The sequence below is a fragment of the Trichoderma breve genome, chromosome 1, assembly GCF_028502605.1.
Source record: "Trichoderma breve strain T069 chromosome 1, whole genome shotgun sequence".
Lineage (NCBI taxonomy): Eukaryota > Fungi > Ascomycota > Sordariomycetes > Hypocreales > Hypocreaceae > Trichoderma > Trichoderma breve.
Genome location: NC_079232.1, coordinates 1,750,558 through 1,774,565, shown reverse-complemented (window position 1 = coordinate 1,774,565; position 24,008 = coordinate 1,750,558). Strand labels below are relative to the sequence as shown.

The 24,008-nt window shown below is 51.2% G+C and overlaps 8 protein-coding genes across 8 annotated transcripts; 4 read left to right on the top strand and 4 right to left on the bottom strand.

The window, feature by feature from the left end:
* Positions 1-190: 190 nt before the first annotated feature.
* On the bottom strand, positions 191-1,086 carry T069G_00569 (ribosomal l27 protein domain-containing protein; the record flags this gene model as incomplete). Its single annotated transcript, XM_056167779.1, has 2 exons — positions 191-795; positions 873-1,086. The coding sequence occupies 2 exons, from the start codon at positions 1,084-1,086 to the stop codon at positions 191-193; spliced, it is 819 nt and encodes a 272-aa protein (XP_056033095.1).
* Positions 1,087-1,374: 288 nt separating this feature from the next.
* Positions 1,375-1,844, top strand: T069G_00568 (uncharacterized protein; the record flags this gene model as incomplete). Its single annotated transcript, XM_056167778.1, has 2 exons — positions 1,375-1,549; positions 1,651-1,844. 2 exons carry the CDS (start codon positions 1,375-1,377, stop codon positions 1,842-1,844), a joined length of 369 nt encoding a protein of 122 aa, XP_056033094.1.
* A 584-nt stretch (positions 1,845-2,428) lies between these two features.
* T069G_00567 (protein phosphatase inhibitor 2 (IPP-2) domain-containing protein) lies at positions 2,429-3,288 on the bottom strand (the record flags this gene model as incomplete). Its single annotated transcript, XM_056167777.1, has 2 exons — positions 2,429-3,156; positions 3,222-3,288. 2 exons carry the CDS (start codon positions 3,286-3,288, stop codon positions 2,429-2,431), a joined length of 795 nt encoding a protein of 264 aa, XP_056033093.1.
* A 1,253-nt stretch (positions 3,289-4,541) lies between these two features.
* On the bottom strand, positions 4,542-6,607 carry T069G_00566 (fungal zn(2)-Cys(6) binuclear cluster domain-containing protein; the record flags this gene model as incomplete). The annotated part of the gene is made up of 2 exons (XM_056167776.1): positions 4,542-5,894; positions 5,954-6,607. The coding sequence occupies 2 exons, from the start codon at positions 6,605-6,607 to the stop codon at positions 4,542-4,544; spliced, it is 2,007 nt and encodes a 668-aa protein (XP_056033092.1).
* A 7,255-nt stretch (positions 6,608-13,862) lies between these two features.
* Positions 13,863-15,753, top strand: T069G_00565 (UV-endonuclease uvdE domain-containing protein; the record flags this gene model as incomplete). Its single annotated transcript, XM_056167775.1, has 3 exons — positions 13,863-14,384; positions 14,503-14,744; positions 14,796-15,753. The coding sequence occupies 3 exons, from the start codon at positions 13,863-13,865 to the stop codon at positions 15,751-15,753; spliced, it is 1,722 nt and encodes a 573-aa protein (XP_056033091.1).
* Positions 15,754-16,161: 408 nt separating this feature from the next.
* T069G_00564 (SET domain-containing protein) lies at positions 16,162-17,752 on the top strand (the record flags this gene model as incomplete). The annotated part of the gene is made up of 4 exons (XM_056167774.1): positions 16,162-16,291; positions 16,349-16,947; positions 17,014-17,242; positions 17,301-17,752. 4 exons carry the CDS (start codon positions 16,162-16,164, stop codon positions 17,750-17,752), a joined length of 1,410 nt encoding a protein of 469 aa, XP_056033090.1.
* Positions 17,753-19,687: 1,935 nt separating this feature from the next.
* On the top strand, positions 19,688-21,318 carry T069G_00563 (uncharacterized protein; the record flags this gene model as incomplete). Its single annotated transcript, XM_056167773.1, has 3 exons — positions 19,688-19,873; positions 20,252-21,050; positions 21,179-21,318. The coding sequence occupies 3 exons, from the start codon at positions 19,688-19,690 to the stop codon at positions 21,316-21,318; spliced, it is 1,125 nt and encodes a 374-aa protein (XP_056033089.1).
* An 802-nt stretch (positions 21,319-22,120) lies between these two features.
* On the bottom strand, positions 22,121-23,681 carry T069G_00562 (adaptor complexes medium subunit family domain-containing protein; the record flags this gene model as incomplete). Its single annotated transcript, XM_056167772.1, has 6 exons — positions 22,121-22,201; positions 22,269-22,339; positions 22,400-22,437; positions 22,489-23,360; positions 23,446-23,574; positions 23,643-23,681. The coding sequence occupies 6 exons, from the start codon at positions 23,679-23,681 to the stop codon at positions 22,121-22,123; spliced, it is 1,230 nt and encodes a 409-aa protein (XP_056033088.1).
* Between the last annotated feature and the right edge of the window lie 327 nt (positions 23,682-24,008).

Below are 24,008 nucleotides of genomic sequence, written 5' to 3'. Positions count from 1 at the left end.
GGGTACCCAGTTTCAAGATGCCACAGATAGGTGCTAATAAGACCAATGCAAAACCCATTCACACATTCCCAAGCAAGCATTAGCAAAGATATACCTGTCTGAATTCTAATTCAAATCATTCCGTTCATTCGTTTCTACTATACACTTGGATAAATACAAAATCCCACACAGCTCAAACCTCTCTACCCATTTATTTGGCCTTCTTTCCAGCCTTCTTCGCGGCCTTCTTCGCAGCCTTTTTGCTAATCGCCTTCATCACCTTACCACCACCACCGCTCTCCGCCCTCTTCTTCTCAGCCTCCTTCTGCCCAGCAATCTCCCTCTCCCTCCTCCACCGTCTATGTCTAAACCACTGCTTGCGCGTCCGGAACGCCTTCGTCTTCAGGCCCGTCGTCTTCACCAGCCGGCCGATGCGCCAGTTGTCCTCGCGATAGCTGTAATCCGACCTCAACCTCAGCAGCCTGTCGGGTTCTCCAGCCTCCACTCGTGTGACCTCAAAGGGGATTCCCGACGGCGAAACCTCAGCCTTGGCCGCCTCAGTCCGTATCGTGTGCACCGTCTTGTTGAGCTTGCGCTTTCGCTCGGCGTGCAGCGGGTAGGGCAGGGTGTCTTCCTTATTGAAGACGACGCCAATGTACTTTCGGTCGGGGTGCTTCGCGGGATCACGGTAGTACTTGACATAGCCAGTTGCCATGGCGTGGATGGTGTGATCGCGGCCCATGATACAGTTCTCGCCTGGCCACCAGTGTGTTCCGCGCTGCTTGTAGAGAATATTGCCGGGAATGACGAATTGATCTATGTTCAGACACACACTGAGTTAGCAAGACTCGTATCTCAGCCATTGGAACCTCCAATTGCAGTGTCAAACATACCTCCAGTCCGCTTAGCACCCAGCTTGTTAGGAATTCCCCTCTTGCTCTTCTTCTTGTAGGCTCCCTGCGCCTTCACCGAAGCATTTCTTCGACCTTCAACCAAGGCATTGGCCAATTGAGTCCCCAGAGGAGCAACAGCGCTGTTGACAAGACTTGGCCTGGCAATGCCAGTCACAGCAGCCAATATCGGCCGCTGCATCATGAAGAACCGCATGGCCATGCGACGTTCCCCTCTTGTCGTGGGGGGGATTTTTTTCTGGCCTGCGAGGGGTTTGATGTCAAAATGCTTCAATGCACCTTTGCATGATCCTAGCCCAAAAGTTGCCAAATTTGGGAGGTTTTAACGCTTAGTCATCTCGAGCGTCCCTTATCGATAAGAATTTGTAGTGGCCAGCTTAACATCCCGAGCTGCTCTCCAGTCGCAAGATTATCATCACACGACCTTGTTAGTTGTCTCGATCCTGATCTTGTTTCCCCATAGTTGCGAATAAAGCTCCTCAAAATGCGCCTCCTAATAGCCCTCCTGTCGTTCTTCGCCCTCGCCAATGCCCAATTTGGCTTCTTCGACCAAATGTTTGGCGGCGGCGGCGGCGGCGGCGGCGGCGGCCATCACCAGGAAAAGCGCCAGCAGAACAACCCCAGTGACGCTCGCCACTACCAGCACCAATACACACATTGTAAGTGCAGCTTTCATGCCTCTATCTATCTCCTCCTCTTCTACATCCCAAACAACATACATAGGAGTACAGAGCCAGAGCTGACGTGAAGATGCGACAAGCCGCCTGTGACAACTACCTCTGTCCCGACACCCTCGCCTGCGTCCACTTCCCTCACCACTGCCCCTGCGCATGGGACGCCAACGACGACAAGTTCGAGCTCGCAGAGGGAATGCGCACGTGCGTTTCAAAAGGCGGTTTCAAGCAGGGAGAGACTGCACGCAAGATTGAACTGGCGCGCAAGGGTTTGCTTTGAGCGGCGGCGGCGGCGGCGGGACGGTTCGTCCTTGGGAAGCACAAAAGATGCGATGCGACACAACACGACACGACATGATACACTTGACACAAGATTCTGGACATATTGTGGAAATTAGGAGATGGGACAGCTTATAGAATGATAAAATGGAAATTGCAACTTGTAGAAAAGAGCTGCCTGCAAAAGCGCTAACTCTAAGCTCACCTCTGTCAGTCATAAAGACATGCAATGTCTGTTCCAACCACCACAAGTCGTAGATGCCCAAAGGCTCGAGATAGCAACCACTTGCTTAGTCCTTCACCCAAACCACCCATCATGCTATTTCATGCAAGGCACTCATTGTCGTCTTGCGTACGTTTCTCGTTCCACATTCACATATCCACTGCAAACGCCTCATATTCGTATCCATAGAACTCCACCCAAAGTCTTGTTGCGTATTCCGTGAAAGACTGGCCAACAAGAGAAAAAGAAAAAAAAAAGCCTCCATTCCATGCCCATATGCAGCGGTGCACCGAGATGTAATAATAACAATAAGAAGAAGTAGAAACCGAAACGGCTTGCGTGGTAAAGTCCTTCTCTTTCAACTACGCTGACCCATTGACAAGATTTGTAGGCAAGGGGGGAACAGGCGGGACTCCATTCTCTCCCTCATCCTCGTCATCATCGTCATCGTCATCGTCCTCATCCTCGTCATCTGGAATCGCCTCTGGATGTCCCAGAATGTGCGCCACGCTCTTCATCTCATAGTGCTTCTTCCGCATCTCCTCGAACTTGCGGTGCTTCTCCCTTTCTTCGGGGGAGAGCCCCACAACCTCCTCTTCGGCGGAGGGGGTGACACTCTCCTTGTCCACATGGACCGTCTTTTCGCTGGAGCTGCGCGACGCCGGCGCCGGTCTCTCCGGGATTTCTTCCTCTGGTTCGCCCAGCGATAGGCCCGGAATGTCGTCTTCAGCGCCAGCACGTTGATTCTTGCGACCAGAAGGAGCACCGTCCAGGCCAGCCGGTGCCTCTTCTTCGTCGTCGGAGGGGTCTTCTGTCGGGTCGTAGTGTTTCGCATAGGGAGTCTTTGGTTCGGTAATTTTCATAGTCGAGGTGCGCTCCTGCTCCGTCAAGTACAGATTGGCCTCATCCCACTTGAGACGCTGGGCCGAATCAGACGGGTCGGTGATGCTGTTGGAGGAGTGGCGGCGGGAGCCCGCTCCGGAGGACGATCGTCGGTGTCCGGCGTTGATCTGGGTGTTTGCGAGGGTAACCTCTTTTCGAGACTCTTCGGGAGAGTGTGCGGTGTTGAAGGAGGGGTTTTTGAGGATGCCTGCAACGTCTAGAGTCAGCGATGGCAACGAATAATAAGAAATAATTCACAAAATCGAGACTCACCTCTGGGTCGTTTGGCATCCGGGCCCGGTGGGCTGTGAGAGGGCGGCGAACGCTCGACTGAAGTCATCTTGGCGTCTTTTTTCCGCCTCGGCGTGACTATCTGGGTAAGATTCGAGGCTGCGATAGCGCGGGCTGAGGCTCTCGTGGGTAGGCAGCCGTGGTCGTAGCTTGCAGGTGATGGTGGTCTTGTGAGTGCAAGTAAAGGCAGAAGTAGAATAGTAGAATCACGTTGCCAGCGACAAGAGAGAAATAGTTTTTTGTTTATGCATAAGCTAGGATGTGCTCTGTCTGAGGTGGGGAGAAGGCAGCCCAAGCTTGTGAAGCGGGGGATACAACCTTTGGAAACCTGAAGTGCTGTGGCAGCTCAGCAGATTTAGTGGCTGCTAGCCACTGCTAGCCACTGCCAGATGACGCAGTGGTGGCATGTCGCCACGCCCCATTTCCAAGATTGGTTGATCACAAGCCAGTGGAACTATCAGCAGCTCAACTTCTGGTTTCTGTTTTCTTCTGACTGGCACCCGACCATGGCAAGACGATGATCCTCTCCTGCTTCTGCCGCATGCCTTGTCAGGTTATTGCAGAACACGAACAAGCATGAATGTGCCTAGCGGCTGGTCGGACAATTTGCTCCCGTCTTGGCCCTACGATCTACAACAGCACGACGCCCGGCTTGGTTTGGCCTCATTGTCTCCTCATCCATTCATCCCATCTTCTTCATGCAATGGTATATATTCGGGAATAGTATTATTGTCTTTAATTTCCACAGGCATCCCTTGCCCTGGCCATAGCACTACGCATATATGCCCTACTAATTGCATTGCCAAGTTCGCAAACCAACCGCCATGCTAAACTTCATTGCTTCGTCCCGAGGTAATCCACCAGCCCACCATGCGGATATTGTCCAGACCAAAATATCAGAAATAAAGACACAAACATGACAAAGAAAATGGGAATCTCAACTATGCTCCGCAAAAAAAACAATAAAGTCTCAATAGAGAGGGGATATAGGCCGATGTGAGGGGGAATATCCTACTGTTATGAGGATGTTATTACAGACGGATGCTCTCTCGCCTCAAGTATAAAACAGAAAAAAAATGGAATAAAGGTAGGGCATGATCTTGTGAATCGTGCAACGCATATGTAGTCTCAAAATGACCATCATGTTGATAAATAAACAGGGTGAAAGGGATTCAAAACAGCACTCGATGTATGCCGTCACTCGTTACAATCGCAATCGTTAGACATACTTTGTAACATGTCAGCTAACTCATGCTTGAGGGTAGCCGAGAACAAAAACACCGACGCCTCCTTTTGATCAAGCTAGATTTTGTTTTTCGGAACCAGGTTGAGCACTGCGACGACCAAATTGTACCCAGTGCGGTAGCACACGCTTTTATCCTTTTCCGAGCTCCATATATCAACACAGCTTCGCAGTGTGTCGAGAATGATCTGCCGGGGCGGAATGGCGCATCCCATGGCAGCAGCGCCAGTTAGAGGTGCATCTGCGCGGAGGACATGGATGTATGTTGTCAAAGTTGCGGAGAAGAAGTCGAGTACGAAAGCTCGTCCGACCAAATCCAGGCGCAGGTGCGGTTCGCCAGCCCACATCTCACGGTAGTGTACCAGCAGCGCGAGGCAGCACTCCAAGGACGACCAGTACGACTCGGGAAACATGACGGGCCCTTCTGGGTGCAAGGCAAAGGGACGATGCAGAACCATGAGGCACCGTCGCAAAAAGATGTCGACCGTCGTGCGTTGCAGCTGTCCGGTACAGACTCGCTGGGCGTGGCTCATGAGCTCTCGTAGCTGCGCGTTGTAGCGCAGCACGTCGGGGTAGGATATTTGCTCCTTGTTGGAATTGATCTGCGCCATGACGGCCAGCACGGTTGGCAGCGACTGGTACAGCACCATCTGCAGGCTGTCCGGCGGACCCCAGTCAGGGATCTTTTCTAGGGTACCAAGTTCATCTGGCCGTGTAAGAGGCGGCATTCCGGTGCACATGGCCACCTTGACATCAAGATAGAGGATTGTGAGCCACAGCTTTCGCCGGGAATCTTTTTCCTCTTGGTTGCGCCCCTCATCTTCCAAACTTGACGGGTCCTGAGGAAGACCGTAGATGAAGGCCGTGCGAACGAGCAGTCCGAGCAGAGACCAGCATGAATCCACGGACCAGCAAGTGGGATTGCAGACTTGCTTGGCCACAACCATGAGGGCCAGGGTTTTCAGGGCCAATAAAGTTGGTCGGAAGGAGAACGGCGTCTGCATAAGACACGCCTCAGCAGCCATCATAAGCTCCGTGGCAACAGGAGGCTCCCCTTCTGGAGAGGCAAAGCTGCCCAGGCCCATGACCATGAGGAACTGCGCCAGCCAACAGAGATCTGAGGCGTTGGGATCCATCCAGTAGCGCTCAATCTCACGCCTAAAGATGTGAATGTCCACGATTGGATTTACCACGTCGAGCAGCTCGAGATACCGCTGAAGATATTTCTCGTGGTTTGCCCTCTCACTTGCCAACAATCGAGTGACGGCATCGCGAGTGTAGTACTTGCTTGCCCCAGGAGTACCGAAGGGGAAATTGCCTGGTAGTGTGAAGTTGGCTAAGCAGGCATTTGTAGCCACATCCTCAAGGGCGGCAGCCAGTGGTGCTGATTCTAAAGTTGTCAAAGTGCCAATCTACTCTCAGCAGTCAGCAGCATGCACGCGGCATACGTGTTCTGTAGAAATCGACATACCTTGGTCATGAGGTCTCGCCAATGGCTGGATCCTCGTACTTTGTGTTGGACCTGCCAAGTAGCAAGAACCGTCGTTGTCTCCTCACTGTTGCTGGATGGGGCTGTGGGACAAGGGAATTTTCCACCGTTGGGGCCCTTGTTGTAACTGTAATAGCACTCTCTTCCGTTACCGCTCGACTTGCAGCGACCGCACGGCAACTCCTTGTCGCACTTTACCTTGAGGCGGTGGCAGCGCAGGCAGCTCAAGCAATTGCGCTTGCGCTTGCGGACAACGCGCAGCTGATTCGCCGCTGCGGCCCCAGTAGCGGCACCTTCAATCGGCATGCCATTAGCATCAACGGCGTGAGGCTCAGGGCTCTCAGTCGATGCAGTGGGAGAGATTAAGCCATTCTGTCCAGGTATGCCCTGGGCAGGATCGCCGTTGACGGGAGGAGATGATGCCAGAGCCGTTGCAGCCCTGGCCTGACGTGATGAGTTTGGGGAGGCAGAAGTGGCGCCGTTGGCAGCGGCAGCCACCGCACCGGGAACAGCGACACCATTGACATCGAAGCTACAGCGCACGCCAGCCTGGATGCATCGTGAGCAGGAAGGCTTGAGCAGATCGCAGCGCCGTTTGAAATGGCGGCAGCGGTCACACGTCTTGACCTCGCGCATATGGGGCATGCTATTCTTTCACACCAAGCAAGAGCAGTCAATGGGTGGTTCTCAGTCCTGGCCTGTACAAGAGGGCGACGACGAATGTCTCGCTTTCCAGTGACGGGTACTGGCACCGAGATGGCGAAACAATGAGCGGGGGGGACAGACGGAGAATGTGTTTCCCACGGGTGACAGACGGGAGGGCGTGCGTTGCGCTTTGTCTAAGATGTTGGATCGGAGGATTGTTGGAGACGTGTTTTGGATTGCTTGTGCTGGCCCAGTGTCGAGAGAGCCGTGCTGCTGCAGGCGAGATGGAAACCACCAGGCTGAAACCAGGCTATTTCAAGAATATGTTCAGCCGCGCAGAGCAGACGCTGGCCCCCAGTTTAGACTTAGACGCAGCCTCGGGGACACACACAGCGTAGCTGAGAGCACAGAACACACAGACACGTTGGTCAACCAGATCAAAGTCGGGTCGAGAGGGGGAAGCACGTTAGCGAGGCGTTGGTCGTCCCGCTTGCGTTCCCGCCTGGATGGTTGCTTTGCTGTGGTCTTTTTGCAAGCGCAGCGTCAATGTCCTGCGCGTGAGATCAATGATCGATTAACATATGCACTCAATTGATGGTTGAGAGTGGCAATGAGGGAAAAGAGATGAGGAGTCGGCGGTAAGCGGCCAAACAAGCGAGGCGACCTTGTTAAATGCGAGAAGGATTAAGGGCCTGGCAAAGTCGGCCGCAGATATCGCCGGCTCTGGACCGAGCTAGGAGCCGTTTTTTTCTCTCTTAGCAGTGCTGTGCTGCGCTGCTGCTGCTAGCACGAGGTGCCTGCTGAGCAAGCAAGCTAGGCGCCACACGCAGCTCAAATTTACTGGATTTGGAGGGCGTCTGCTGCGCTAGGCCGCTAATTTTTAGCGCCGCAGCGTCCTGTCCTTCTCTATGTAGGGCGGCTGCGGGGGGGCGGATGCAATGGTGCCGGGAGCTGGACATAATATTGGCTGAGCTGAGCCTTCAATATCGCCCAGTGTTGCGTCTGCCAGGACCACATCAACAGGTGCTGATCTAGAGATTCATCGTCGTCACTTGTTCGTAGTCCATAGGCATCTCGTCTCGTCTCTCGTTTCAAGCTCAAAAATGGCAGCAGGTCCATGGACATTCCATCGCGTCTGTGGAGCGAGGTGGTGGAGATGCGGCCGGGCCTACTGTATTAACCAGGCTTGCCTGGGCTGACCAACATGCGGAAAACGGATTAATTAGGAGGGTCGCCATCACCTCTAAATGGCCAGTCGTTAGCATGCAACTGCCAGACTAGGATCCGGCCGACCAGGGGGATCGCTTTGGGGCCAAGGCCTGGCTAGATGAGGCCAAGCCGGCGCTGGTGCTGGTGCTGGAGCCAGTGCTGGAACCAAGTGCTGGAACTCTCGCTGCTTGGTCCGGAGAAAGAAGCTTTGGGATAACCAGGCGCTAGGGTGTGGCAGCTAGGTAAGTCGCAGAAGCCAGAAGCGCAGCGAGCATCCATGTTTAGCTCTCGATGTGACCTGTCAAGGGTCCAGGCCGTTGCATGGCTACGCCGGGCCTAGCTTTGGCGCAGACTAGCATCGGCAAGTGAATCGAGGCGCGTTCGATAAGATGTAGCACTGCCGCTGGCCTCTGTATTTTGCTTATTTTTCACGTTTTCCTTTTTGCTTGTCGTTGTCTTATCGAATGGGAACCAGCAAAGGCTTGGGAAGGCGGAGAAGGGTTTGATGTCTGGTCGCTGAAGCGAGGTGGATAAGGTGCGGAAGCTCTAGCCAAGTCGAGGCCGGTCGCCTGTGCTCTCTTGATTGTACCGGGCTGTTCAAACGAAACAAGATGGCTAGGACGTTCGGATGCTAGGGAGCAAGGACCTGTATCTGTACCTGTACTTGTACGAGTACCGTCGAAAATTGTCGTTGGCCTGGGATTGAAGCGGGTGTCAGTGCCGCTAGGAACGGCAGCTTTTTGGCTAAACAGACAGCATCATCCTTCGTGCTCCGCGCAGACGCCTTCCTCTTCTCGACCAAGAACATGGAGCGGCATACCTGTAAGGCTGAAGCAACCGATGACACTTGCAATCCCCTCGGTTCGTCCTTGTACATACATACAGCTACACGCACTGTACGGTGCATGTGGTAGGTGGGCGGATGATCCGGGAAGACGCTGGAATGCACTGCAACGCCGGGTTTCACGTATCGAGAGGCCCGGCCATGGTCCGAAAACGTGGTGGCTGCAGGCCCTAGTCGCGGTGAATCGATCTGTCCCTGCTCCAGACGCTGTCCAAACGCCAGTTGCCACTCAATAGCCCGTCACGGGGAGCATCGTCCAGATCTCGCTTCCCAGCCAGTCTTTGCTAACGTGGTAGCAGTGCGACGGTGTCTCGTGCGAGACCAATATCCAATATCCACGAAAAACGGCTGCCTTGCTGCTTACCTTGGGCCTCCCGTTAGCAGCCCGTGTCGGTGGATATGATTCATTCATGCTGTGCTACTTACTGTACGAGTGTGAGTCTGAATGCCGTGAGTACATGAATTGATGTGCGAAGCACGCATACAAGCGCATGTATGTACGAGTACTCTTACTGGAGCGACCAGGTGGGTAACAGGGGAGGGAGAGGCGACAAAGTCGAGGGGAGGGAACCGTATCTCCACGGGGCCTCAGGCCAAAATACCAAGATACACGCTCCTGCCTCTTTTTTTCGCAGTCCCAACATGTACACTTGCCTGCCTACATCATGTACTTCGTACTCAAGCGCATGCAACTCCTTCTTGGCTGCATCAAGCAGGAAGTGATATCACAAAACACTACATGATTCCCATGCACTCGTGCTCCGTATCACAGCCCCCGAATCCCGTCATACATGGCATATGCCGTACGTGGACCAGCGAGCTCTCAAGTGCCGGAGCCGTTAAAAGAGCGAAAGTACGAGTATGTATTCGTACCTGTACAGACCTCTGCCTAAGAGTATAAGCGCAACGGACTAGAAAATCGAAAGGCCTCCTCTTTGGCTCGCCTTTTTGCCCTTTATGTTTTACCGAGACGATTCAAGGCAGCAAGTATGGCCGAGATGATGGCATCCACACGGGGGAACAATTATCCCAAAATTGAACCCGTCTGGCCCGCTGCGGTGTGTAACGGCGCCCCCTGTCCATTGGAGTGCTTTTGACTGACGATCACACAAATGAGACACAGCCCCATAAAGAGAGTGACAGAGATTGATTGAGTACCCAAAAGAATCCGAGAAACTGCGACGCACTCTATTGAAACCAACCCGCATTCAAGTATCAACACTTTCAGCGCCATCCCATCTGCTGTGTGTACGGATTCATGCCCATGATATTCGCCAGTCTCTCGCGCAACTACGGGATATGAACACTTGTATCCGAGCGTCGTCCAGGCTCCATGCACCGGAAGAAAGCTCCGAAGAACCAGAGCACGAAAAATCCCCTTTGGCTTTGTGATACGATACAGTACCTCTACGGAGATAGAGCAGAGTCATGACCCTGCTGGCTTCAGATGAGTCTCCACCGCAACAACGTGGGGATGCCTCGGACTAGTGCAAGTCAAACATTGGCCTTTTTGGCCACTCCAGACGAGTACAGGCGCATTTACAGGTCCATACGGACGGAGTTCACTCCGTACTGATTCCGTACGCTCGGTGCTGCTACCAGCAGGTAGCATCAATGGTTGAGAAAACGAGGCGTACGCGTACATACGAGCAGAACACTGGCTCATCTCATCCACGAAACGCTACTAACCTAGCCCGTACATGTGGTTGAACTGCACTACAACCTCGAGCCGTGATAAGCCTAAGCCTATAAGCACTGCGCCCTCTGCTACGTCCCGTGTGCCAGTACTCGTACCTAGCTGGGCACATGGTAACATGATCGTATCTCCAGGTCACGATACGATTATTTATTCTCTCGGCCCGGTCACTATATATTCGCCTTGTTTATGCGGCTAAATGCTTCTTCCCAGCCTTTCAACACGTCGCCACTGATGTTTCGATCGTTGCTTCATGCAATTCCGAAGTGCAAAAATCCAGCATCTTTCCAGATATCATGGAAATTGACAGAGTTAAAACACCAACTCCCTGTCGATTACTAACTAGGTAGGTCTTAACTCAACGCTTGATGTTAAGATATGGAGTACGAGCAGATGCTACTCTACAATATACTCGCACATATTTCCATACACAGAAGACGATAACGGAGTGGGCGGAGTGACCCTCCGTGGATAGCGCATGAATCAAATCACATACCCATGTCCATCGAGAGCCAGGAAAGCACGCAACCCTGCATTGTACACACTGTGTACAAGAACTTCGCTTTGGCAAACCTGAGACATCTTTCTTTGGCCCGCATTAGAGCAATGCCTTGAAAAGAGGTAGAGCACAGCTCGTCATCTCACTAGTATCGTGGCAGTCCACTTGCAATTCTCGTCACAGCATCGCCCTGCCTTCAAATGCACGCACGGCTAGGACAAACAGGGCTGTATGAATCGATTTACAGGTGCCAACAAAGCAAAGCTCTGGCCATGTAAGGAGCACATAGTCGTATCCGAAAGCATGGAGTACGAGTAGCATACAGATATGAACCTTGTACTCGTAGAAGTCCATCGCGTCTATCCTGGGGCTTACATGTGCTAGAACTCCGAAAGACCCGCTCCACGTGTTCTCTCTGCTTGAAGCAGGCATCGATTGAAATTGAGGCCCTGGTCAAGTATTGTATTGAGCGCAGATGCCGCTGATATCTGACAGGTGACAGGTGAGATTGGGGCAGCCTCCTAAACCTGTGATGCTGGATGAGTGAGCGCCTTGGTTTAGTGGATGAGTACAGTACGGTGCTGTACGAAGTGCAGCGAAGAGGAGTGGTTCAAGGTACCAGGGTTCAAGAGAGCGCACGAGGATCTTGTATCGCCAGTCACCGTCAGGGGCTGTTAGTGGTATGCTCTGTCAGGGGTAGGATGGCGCGGGTAAGACGCCTGGACGCGGCAAGCATATTCGCATCTTATTTCCTGCTGACGTCCGTACGTCCTTGTACATGCGAAGCACTTCGTTTCTTGAACGTAGTATTCCGTGTTAGTTGGTGTCTGCCCGCATGCAAGACATGTTTTGCGGACTTGGCTCCGTGTTTGTTGCGCCGAAACATATCGTTCATATTGTAGCTCTCTAGCTCAACTAGCTTTTACAGAGCATTCTAACTTTAAAACCCGAGAAAACATCAAGTCAAATTAGCTTTCATGCCGAGTTGCACTATAAAATTCTCAACGATTTCCAGAATAACTAGACATTCGAGTATGAAACAGTAAGGATAGATTCTGTGGAACATGCAAAAAGGGTCGAGGTGTCGGTCGAGGTGTCGTTGCATCATTCAATAGGTACCCGAGTGTCGGCTGCCGCTTCTCCGCAGCTTTCCCTACACATATTTATCTTTCAGTATAGTTCATTCTGATTTGATCTCATTGTAAAGCAAAACGAAGGATGCTTCGATTTGAACTTTAAACTGCGTCGATGTTGCGATAAAGCCAAAGCACCTGAGTCCATTAAGGGACTTGAATCTCGATCCCCCCAAAAAAGCGAGGCTTGGCATCGACGATATTTGAACTTTTGAGCCTATCAATAGAAGATATAATGGAGAAGCAATACGTTATTTACCTACCAACCTGTCAAGGGGGGAATGATGAACAAAAAAGGCGGAGAGTGGAATCCGCCGCTGAGATAATATGGCGGCGGTGACAATCTTCACTCGCAACTTATGATCACATGTAGAACTATGTGTTAGTAAAGCGTGAGCCGTCCTTTTGCTCGAATATTCCAGCGCAGCGGTCGACCCCATAACCGAGCTAATTATGATGCTAAAGCTAAACTTCCGCAATCCTAACCAGGGCAAAGATCGACCCTGGCTTTTCCTTGTTATAGGTGCTGTTCAGCACAGATGGAAATTACCGGCTCCACACATTTGATGATTTCATAGGCCGGTGGCGTGTCTCCTCGGTAGTTGATTGAACGAAAGTTGCCGACTAGTGCAGGCGGAGGCGTACGGCTTTCGTACTTTGCTATTGTATGAGCCGTAGTGCTGACTTCTCTCATAAGTTCTTTCTGGTAGAGCAGGTGAGGCTCTGCTCATCAGCTGTAAGTCTCTAGGGTAAGGCAATGATTGAAGCCATGAAGAATTGAAGTTTTTGGTTGCAAGTTTCCCCGCATGCCAATGCCCCGGAGCAACTGGTCCCTTGTCTGCTAGAACACTAAGACCGTGTGGAGTAATTCAGATCCGAGTGTGCGGGATTTGGCTGTGATGAATCATATATACAAGACCTTGGGCCGCATTCCAGGCGATGAATATATAGCATCGTGCGTCGCCATGTGTCTTTCAACTCCCTGCCTCTTCGGGGTTGCTGCCAGCCATGGCGGAAGTTGAGCTCCGACTCAGCAGCTTATTTGATTTGTGTGTTGCAAAGTATTCGGACGCACTGCTCCGTGGCACCAGGCACCGACAAGGGAGGGTTACATCAGTGTGATGCGGTGGTGCTCCAAGTGCTGTCCCCAACCATCACCGTAAAGTACTAAGAGTTGACGCTAGAAGCTCCAGAAAGCCCAACCACCTTTGTTTCTCTCGTGCCTGTCGCCCAAGGGTTTCGACTCTTAAGCTCATCAAGATGTCATCTAGCAAAGGCAGTGTTCAAACCGGCCTAGCTTGAACCAGCAAATATCCCCAAAAGAGACGCGCAGATTGCGCCTTTGAGACGGCAGCCCGATGGCCATTCGCCCAACATCATACTGCTAGCAGTGGAGCCGGTACGTCCCCACCTTCGCGCGATCCCGATCGAGATGGATTGGGGTTTGATGACTTCATCGAAGTCATAGCCAGGAATCGTTGAATCTGGCATCTGGGCACGGATCGAGGCCTCAGTGCCTTGCTGTGGTACCCTGTCTGCCCTCCCTCGCCGTGTCTTGGACGTCTCACCCGCTTCCCCCCTTCTTTGGCCAAAGCTGGCTGTAGAAATAGCCGAGTGGCGATGCTTCTTGTGTGAGAAATAGAAGTCATTGTCCTCGTATCAACACACACGCGTTCTCGAGTTACCCGTGTGGTTAAACTAACATGAAATTCCCTTTGAAAGAAATTCCATATGCCTGACACGTCCCGTCCTGTCATTCACTCTTGCAACTCATCACCGTGGTGCTGCTAAGTGGCTCCCGGCAAACTCCACCCAGCTCTCGTCCAGCGTTATTATATCAGCCGCTTGTTCGTTTGTCCCACACGATGGCACCTAAGAGAAAGAAGGCCGACGCTTTTGCAGTCGAGACCCCCGCAGCAAAAGTCAGACGTAGCTCCAGAAGAGTCAATGGGCCTCCCGGGCAGCAACAGGATGGCTCTCGGCAAGGGGGAAAAAAGGAGGACCCCCTGGGCCCGGCGGGAAGTCCAAATGGTTCACGAGAGGCGTTTGAGCGCACCATGAGAGAGCTTGGAGAGATGGGTCTGAAGCTTCAAAGCGCAGTAAAAATCCAGCGGCTAGCTGTGGAAACTTCCGATTTGTCCAAGTGTGACCCCGAAAGGGTTCGAGAAGAGGCCTTCAAGCTTAGGCCGGCATCGATGAGACAAGCAAAAGCCGAGCAGAAGGTCGAAGAAAAGGCTTCGGAGAAACCCAACGTTGATACTGACTTGCAGTCGGCTGATGCGGCTGAAGAAAAAGCAGACTCCGAGGTTGTTGAAAGGACTGCGAGGAGACCGCCGCCTGTGAATAGTGACGTGCTGCCACTACCGTGGAAAGGCCGTTTAGGTTATGTGAGTGCCGATATAGACATACTTACCTGTATCCTTAACTTTTCAAAGGGTCTTGATTGCAGAACATCAAGAGTTCACAAGTCACAGTCAACACCAAAGCTAATGCGACGGCGCATAGGCTTGTCTTAACACATACCTCAGATCTGCTAGCACTCCTGTCTTTTCGTCCCGAACTTGCCGTATAGCTTCGATTATTGATCATAGGTATCCCCTCCAAGACCCAACAAAGCCTGAACATGCCACCAAAAACCGACCCGACAAAACTCAGCCTCCAGATGTAAAGCGCGGACTAGACTTTGTCCGGGAGCTCGGTCTTGCAAACGCCAGAGACATTGTCAAGATGCTACGATGGAACGAAAAGTATGGCATTAAATTCATGCGACTTAGTAGCGAAATGTTCCCCTTTGCAAGCCATGAAGAATACGGTTATAAGCTCGCCCCATTTGCCGCCGATGTGTTGGCTGAAGCCGGCAAGGTAGCTGCTGAGCTAGGTCATCGCCTCACCACACACCCGGGCCAGTATACGCAAATTGCTAGTCCGAGGAAAGAGGTCGTCGCTGCTGCTTTCAGGGATCTCGAGTATCACGATGAGATGTTGTCATTGTTGAAACTTCCTGAGCAGCTTGACCGGGACGCCGTCATGATTCTGCACATGGGCGGTACATATGGCGACAAGGCAGCGACTCTGGATCGCTTTCGCGAAAATTATGCCAAATTGCCAGATGGAGTGAAGAGAAGGCTAGTTCTGGAGAATGACGACGTCTCATGGAGTGTCCATGACCTGCTACCCATCTGTGAGGAACTCAACATTCCTCTGGTGCTGGATTATCATCATCACAACATCATTTTCGATCCCAGCCTTCGCGAGGGCACGTTGGATATCATGAGCCTATATGATCGCATCGCAAAAACCTGGACCAGGAAAAACATCAAGCAGAAGATGCATTACAGCGAGCCAACCGCAGAGGCTATTACGCCACGGGATCGGCGTAAGCATTCAGCGCGCGTTAAGACGCTTCCACCTTGTGCAACAGACATGGACTTGATGATTGAGGCGAAAGACAAGGAGCAGGCAGTATTCGAACTCATGAGGACATATAAACTTCCGGGGTGGAACCGATTCAACGACGTCGTTCCCTATGAGCGAGACGATGAGCCTAAGAAAGAAACGAAAAGAACCAAGAAGGAGAAGCAGAACGACACGACTGGCGAGACTGAAGAAGGAGATTCTACAAATACCATCAGCCCAGAAGAGTATGGAATGGGAGGACAGCAGAACCGGGTATATTGGCCACCAGGAATGGAGGAATGGCTGCGACCCAAGAAAAGAGAGATCAACAAGAAGACCAAAGCTGAAGATGAAGCGTGAAAGGATGTCCCTACCAATATATGAGGAGAGGGAACGATGAACTCGTAGAGAGAAATAGCGAAGTTGTGCTATAGACGAATTAAGTATTAGGTAGCTGAGAACATGGATGGAGTTGTTAGGCAAAAATTGAAATAACTTTAGGATTCAAAGGATCTCTTCATTGCTGCTTGTAAGAAATGAAACGCTCGTTGATGATACTCGGCCGATTGTTGGGCAAGTACCCCGTGCGAATAAAAATTTTCAAAGCACACCTCATAGCGGCGCGCACTGTAAGAAAATGCCTGCACTTAGGAAGGCACATCTTTGAAGACTCTACTTTCACCCAAACACAACTAACATCTCCTTTGCAGAGCGTGCGTTACGACTCGCTGTCTTGTATTATTTTGCACAATTGGGTAGATTGTCGTCATGTCTACTGAAGATTTTGGTTCCAAAACACAGGCGTTCCTTGAGTGGTTCAAGGCGCTTCCTGGGTCGACGTTTTCTGAACATATCGAGATCACGGACCTTCGAGCAAGAAATGCAGGCCGCGGTATAGGTATGTGAGCAAATCGTGTTCATGTGCGGCGTGGGTTGACTAACAATATCATGGCAGTGGCTCTGGAGGATATCCCAGCTGATACAGTTCTGTTTACCGTGCCAAGAAATGGGATCATAAACATGGAGACGTCCGAACTCAAGGAGAAGCTCCCAGACGTCTTCCTCCACCCGGATGAAGTCATGGAGGTGGATGGCAAACCGCAACAGGACCCATGGAGCTCTCTAATTCTTGTCATGATGTTTGAGTATTTCAAGGGAGACGGGTCCAAATGGAAGCCGTACATGGACGTTCTTCCTACATCTTTCGAAACACCAATGTTTTGGACCGAAGCGGAGCTTAATGAGCTTCAGGCGAGCGCTACGCGGACAAAAGTTGGCAAGACGGATGCTGAGAAAATGTTTCATGCCAAGATCTTGCCAGTCCTCCGTGCAAACCCCGAAAAATTTCCATCCAGCCAGTCTTACAGCGACGAAGACCTTGTCAAGCTGGCTCACCGCATGGGAAGCACTATAATGTCCTACGCATTCGATTTCCAGAATGAGGATGAGGAAGACGAGGAAGACGAAGAAGAATGGGTTGAAGATCGCGAGCCCAAGTCCACAATGGGTATGGTGCCGATGGCTGATATACTCAATGCTGACGCTGAGTATAATGTGCGACCCTATCCGTCACAATTATGCTTCTAAGCGCCTTGCCGTTGGCTAATTCATAAAAAATAGGCACACGTCAACTATGGAGATGACGCTCTTACTGTAACAGCATTACGAACTATCAAGGCCGGCGAAGAAATCTTGAACTACTATGGTCCTCATCCCAACTCGGAGCTTCTCCGCCGGTACGGATACGTAACCCCGAAGCACTCTCGTTATGACGTTGTTGAGCTTCCATGGAAATTGGTTGAGGAGTCTTTAGCGGCAAGCCTGGGCTTGTCAGAAGAACAGTTGGACAGTGCGGTGAGTTCTCCTTTGCCCATACCATCATTCATCATGACTGTGGCTGATAATAGATAAGCGAGAGCACTTGGACATGGATGAAATCGAGGATACGTTTGTTTTGGACCGAGAATCAAATGAGCCTAACCCGGACGGCACGTTTACTGGATCGGCTAGATTTAGCGAGATACCAGAGGATCTTCGGGAGCAGCTTAAATTGCTTCTTAAAGCCATTCGCAAAGCAGATCCATCAAGTGTTGTCGACAAGCGGAAACGGGACGAGATTCAACATTCCGTACTTTTCAAGGCGCTTGATGCTCTGGAGTCGCAGTATCCAACAACTGTTCTAGATGATGAACGGGTTCTTTCTGGTAGCGGTATTAGCGAGCGGCACAGAGCCGCTGTTACCGTGAGGCTAGGGGAAAAACGATTGATCCAAGAGGCTAAACTCTACTTGTCAAGCATTACTTCAGATGCCACTCCGGAGGAGACGCCGGCATCAAATAAGAGGGCCAGACGGGATTGAAACGACACATCGATTTCGGTAGTTGGCCCCTCACAACCAGGGCTACTCAGCCTTTATGCGTAGGATAACGCTATTGCCGGAACCGACCGGGTTGATGTTAGGATCTTGGGCGAAAAAAGGCAAACGGAAAAAAGAAATATATCACATGCGTGCGTGACAAGGCGGCCCGCTCAAGATGTTTACAACGGAGCCTCATTTGGATCCACATTCGATGCGCGAACCACCGTCTGTCCGACCCAGCCTTCCTAGCAAGGCAGCTAAAAAAAAAGGCAACCGTCCATGATTGATTATGCCAGAAAAAATCCCTTATATCTCTCCATCTCTGTCTCCATGAATCCGAGAACGTAATTATTTCATCCAGGCGTCTTACTCCCATCTACTGTGAAGGTCGAGACCTCTTGGTCCTCATCACTCTGCCCTCGCCTCTAATCAATATTACATGCTTCGGCTTGATACCTTGATCGTGATTATTGTAATCAATTCTATCAGTAATTGATCTCCGCTGCATTGACGGCTCATGTTGTTTGCTGAAGAGAGGATGGAAACACAGGGTAAGTCGAAAGTGTATCACCGAATTTGGACTCTTCGACTAACACCTATAAAGGAGCTTGGCTGTGCCATTCGTTCACCGCTTTATCGGCATGTCATGATGCCTATATCAAACATTGAGATGACTGTCGAGTCGTACAATGGAACATATGCATGAATGCCACTGCGTCTGTTTGCGGTAGCCGTTGAGATTGCGCATCTGATCGAGAAATCCATGTCGTCGCAAGAATAGCGTGGGACACAGCAATCAACATAATTTCGGCATTGATGTCGTGCCTCTTCAGCGCCTTGGCGCCTTAGGCTCCGTCAAACCCATCAATATTGATATTATGGGCCCCTGCCTGTGAATCGTTTGACATCTTCACCGATAGACTGACATATGAGAAAAGAGCTCTCGGGAGCGGACAGTGCTCTACCCGATACTTGCCATGGCTATGCTACATAGTGACAAAGTTCAGTTTTGTGTGACCCTCCATTGTTGGGGACCGCAGATCTGCTGTCTTATAACTGGCCATTCGGGTGCTGAAACCCCGACGACGAATGGCGAGTCTACAACCGTTTTGTTTTCTCCCGACAGACTTTTTCTCTCCCTCCTCTATTTGCATGGAAAGCAGACAACTTGCCTCTCATTTTGGCTAGTACAAAAGTGTTACTCTGACTGGGATACGGCGTCTTGCAGCATCTGTTGGTAATGCGGCGATTGTTTCGAAATGGACAGTATACGGCTCTCGCACTGCATACTCGTATCATCTCCCCCGAGGCCCCCACACTTGGGAGTTGAGACCGGGATGCACATCGTGCATGGTGGTGTTTTATGATACCATCAGACAACCGCGGCTATTTACTCCCCGAGGGGGCCGTAATTAAGAACCCGCGCAGCCTCGTCATCACCACACAGCACACAGCGCCGCGAGCAGTGATAGGCTCAAGGTTACGAGCCCAAGAGGCCCATAACCCTAGTCCGAAAGCTCGTTATTTATTGGTCCACGACTGTGAATGGTGGTGTTCAACTTTTGTCTGAGATATTTTCAAGCTTAGATCGGCCTAGGAAACCAACAATCGCCTGCCTCCACCAAGAGGATCTCTCAAAGCCCGTGGCGACCACCTGTTGGTGGCGTTGGGTGTACAGACAAGCTCGAGTATCCGAACTATGGCCTTATGATTACAAAAACCAGCAGAAAACACGCCTTGCATCTTATACCGGCCTATCACACGGGTTGCCAGTATCTCGGAGAGCTTGTGACCAGGGTAGGTAAAAGCGGCGCTGGGCCCAAAGCCAGCACTCCAGGAGTCGTGGGACACTTGAAGGAGCCCAACAAACTCCTTTAAGTGTGGAGGAATAAGAGCGACGACGAAGGAGATGAAGCTCAGTGGACGTCGGACCCAATGGAACCGAACTTTGCTCTCACCGGTTCTGTTCACGAGACACTACTATTCATGTATGTCGACGTCAGTCTTTTCCTGAGCCTTCCTCGCAAGAGTTTTGAGCCGCAAGTCCGCTGGTGGACAGCGCGGAACACCATCTTTCCTGGCCCGACCTCTCTGCTAGTGGCCAACTTCCCTCATCGTGCTGTAACGTTGGATACGTAGCATCTCGGCCTAACTTGACTGGTAATTACACACTTGATACCTGGCCTTGGGCAGCGATACCCATGGAGTCTGTCGGAGGGTTGGGGGAGTGATGGGCAGCGGAGTTGATAATATGTAGCCCCGAGACTCCACGTATATCATCTTCACAAGCACGTTGTATTGTTGACCTGTCACCCTCTCTGAATCACCAGTCTCGAATACACAGCCATTCAGGGCATACATCGGTGAAGAGAGTGGCTGTCATGTCTGGATCTGTGAGTCTTTCCAATTTTTGACCCGGCGTGCCTGGCATAAGACGCTTTCTTATCGGGGGATCGAAGCGAGAAGTACAAGGTACTGATTTGCCATCTTATACTATAGGCCAAAAGCTCACATAAGCATGCGGGGGGTACCAGGCATTCGACCAACAATCTCCATCCCGATCCCAGAAGCTTCCTCTTTGTGATCAACGAGCTGAAGGTGACAGAAAACGACAATTATAACGAAGGTGATGAATGGGACAATCGTATACCGCGAAGAAACTCCAGGGGTTATGACGGAGAGACGCCGGGAAAGGTTCTGAGGTATCATAATGGGAGAGTGACAGAAGCTTTTGGATATGGGTGGTACCGAGAAGGCTTCGACGAACCTGCGTGGCCTCCAGGCTATGTTCTGATGTACAATCCCGACGGATCGCCCATGTATACCGAGTATGGAACGCAGGCATACGCTACCGTCTACAAGCAGCTCTCTGTCTTCTCATGCGGCCCCTTTCTCCCGATCGTTGTCATCAACGGAGACCCATTAACCGCAGACCCATCATCCCGCGAGACGCTTGCTCGAACGCCTCTACAATTCCATCATCCTCGTGACAAAGAAGGAATATCACACGCAGCCCACCCGGACAGTCACATGAAGGATGGTCCCGGACTATGCAAATACGTGGCCGGGGCAAACCCCAGCTGGATGCCCAGCCTGGTGCCAGCGGCTTACAGCAACCCTAAGAATCCGGGTCCGTCGAATGGTCTTGCGGGAGAGCTTCCCATTATCCTTGGTTTGATGGCATTTAGCGAACCTACACGCTCGGAAGAAGTAGTGAATCGGACTTTTCTAGGAGATGGCGTGCATCGTGGGGAATGGCGTGATGGGCAATGGCATCGCACTGAGGCTCCTCGGGGATGTGAGTTACAACCTTTTCGGAATTCTGTGCTGTTTATATTTCTTTGGCATTTTATCTTTTCCCCCTTGTCTTTCTTCTTATGAGATTTGTATTTGGATGTAATTATTTGGGTATTAATCATGATATAGATGCGCGTTCCGCGGAAGATGACCCGCGAGGCTTCCTCGTTACGGTGCTGTTCGACCCCGAGAACCCAGACTATTCGAATGAATCTTCTCTCGAGGCAATGGAATGGGACGAAGTGATTGTGCGAGAAAGTCGACGATAAACGGCCATGGCATGGCATATGCTCTGACTTCTGTCCCTACGCATTTCTATCTCTTCTACTTTACGTTGTTCTTTCGTTATGTTGGGGGTGTAGGCTGTGGTACTCGATTTCCTTCCTACCATGTTACTGCTTTATCTGCCGCACCCGATGTTTTGCTCTTTTCTACTCTTTGAACACGTTGAATGATTTTCATCATTGAAGTCTGTTGATGCACGACACTTGATACGTTATCTACTCCACGGAGGGGGACTCCGTGGAGCTTGATCGCTCCCCTCTTTTTTGGGAGTGCATGGAGCTGAATCTTTCTCTATGCAATATACCGCACAATTTCTTCTTATCTGTTTTGCTCCTGTCTGTTAGTCGTATATTCTGTTCTGATATGAGTCTTCTTCTTCTTTTTGTACCTTGATGGCTATGATTCAATGATACGCTGAAAGCCAAGTAGTCATACGAATATTAAGGCAGTTTAAATTCATTTCATCTTATTCATCCAGCTGATTTTACGGTGATGACAACATTATAGCTCTATGTTTAAATAAACCCTCCCCAACCTGACTTTCACATGGCTCCCCCTAGTGGAAGCCATGCATAGCTTTCCCTTGTTGCACCTCTTCCAGCCTCTCAATTCGCTATAATTTGAAAGCTCCACATGACTATTTACGGCGTTTTTGCTGTTTCTCTCCCCCTTTCCAAATATCTCGATGCTGGTTTGCAAAACGAACGGCCAGCCGCTTAAATTAATATACCTCTCTGCTATCTCACCTATCATTATATAGCACACGTATCAACTCGCGGTAAAGGCTCAAGCTACATCGGGCAGTCGAACAGCAATATCGCCAGATTGTGTGATATATCGGACCCATGGAAGAGAAGGATATTGAAGCTAGACGAACATTATTTAGCATGCCGTATTATGTCGGGAAAGTGTCAAAGAAACATAAGGGGCTTACCTTGGGCTCTGTAATCTTGAGGTATCGGACTTGAATTCCACTCGTTGTAAAGTAGGGAATCTCAAACTTGACTTGGATGGGTCGTTTGGCGCCCTTGCCACCGATTCCACCCATACTGCCTCCAAAGCCACCCGTCATGCCACCGCCGTGCTCGTCGTCTCCTCTGACGCTAGGAAGGCCGAGTTCAGCGCGCATGAGGAATTCCTTGTTACCGCCAAACTGCTTAATCTTCCAGACAATGGCGCTCTGTTCAGGGGCGTAATGCACAGAACCGACGTTGGTTCTGAATCGGGGGGAATCGGCATCGTCGGGGACAGGGACGATAATTTCGACGTTGTTGGCCGTGCTTCGTCGCTTGAACTGGGCTCTGGCCTTGAGCATGTATTCGATACGAGAGCCGGAGTGGGATTCGACGAGACACTCGACCCAGATTAGGGGCTTGACTTGGGTGTTGAGGCGGTACGACATGAGCTCGAACTCGCCATCGGGGGGAATGAAGGAGATTGTCCGGTCGTTTTCGAAGCGCGAGAGTCGCACGCACTGGTGGAACTTGACATCCTCCATCTCAATAGCCTTGCCTCGCGTCGAGCGGCCTGTCGTCTCAAACATGACCTTGTCGTTGAGTCCCAATCTCAGCTCGGGCATACCACTGAGGTAACATTTCATCTTGATGGCGCCGAGAATCTCACTCCGCAACACATTTCCGTTGGCGCTGACGAGGAGGTTCAAGCTCTCGACAACATCGAGGAAGACTTCGTTCTTGCGGTAACGGATACCCTCGGATCGCCAAGACACAGCATTGGTCACGGCGATTGGCGGGCGGGCCTGGATCTCGAGCTTGTGTGATTCTTGAGTAATGTATTCTTGGAGGATCTTGGACTCGGTGGTCTGGGGATAGCCAAAGTCCATCATTTCGTCGAGAAGCTCGTAAATGACGACAAAGTTGTCGCGGATGGATTCTTCCTCCAAAGCCTTGAAGTACTCGGTGAAGACCTCGACGACTTTGTGCAGGAAGAGCAGGATTCCGGCGGCATTGGTGTTGCGCTTCGTCAGCGCCAGGAGATATAGGTTGTTGTGGCGGATGTATAAGTACTGTCGCGCGCGTTAGCCATTTTCTCCCCGTTCAATCCCTGGGTTGCATGGAGCTTCATGTATATGCTGTCTAGGAGCTACGGACGTTGATTCCCTCGTGGGAGAAGCATGGCGGAACGGCTGATGACTCTTCTTCGGCTTCTGACAGGAGAACAGGGAACTTTTCGACGGCGGACATGGGAATGTCACCCCTATAGTTTCGGGCAAGGAGGGTCTAGGAGAAGCCACGTTAGATTGACCCGGTGATTCATCAAATACACTTTATTTCAAGAGTCGTCATACCTTGCCCTTGAGATCCAGAAAGAAGATTGCAGATGCCATTATGACGATCTATATATAGAAGACGACGGTCTTGGCCAGGAGAGATGGCGGGGAGGAGGGGCAGCTAGAGAGACGGATTCAGGGATTGGCGCAGCGGCCAGGGAGAGACGAAGACGAGAGAAGATGAGGGCATACACGAACAAAGTCTGGAGATCTATGAGGTTCAAAGAAGGGGCATGATATGATGGCGCGACCTGGAGAGCTGGATCGCGACGTAGCTTCAACTTAGGCTGCTACGAATCGGACAACTGGTTGCTCACCGTCTGCGATGCGATAGGTCCAGTAGTGCAGGGACCAACTACGACCGGCAAAACTACGGGTGTAAGA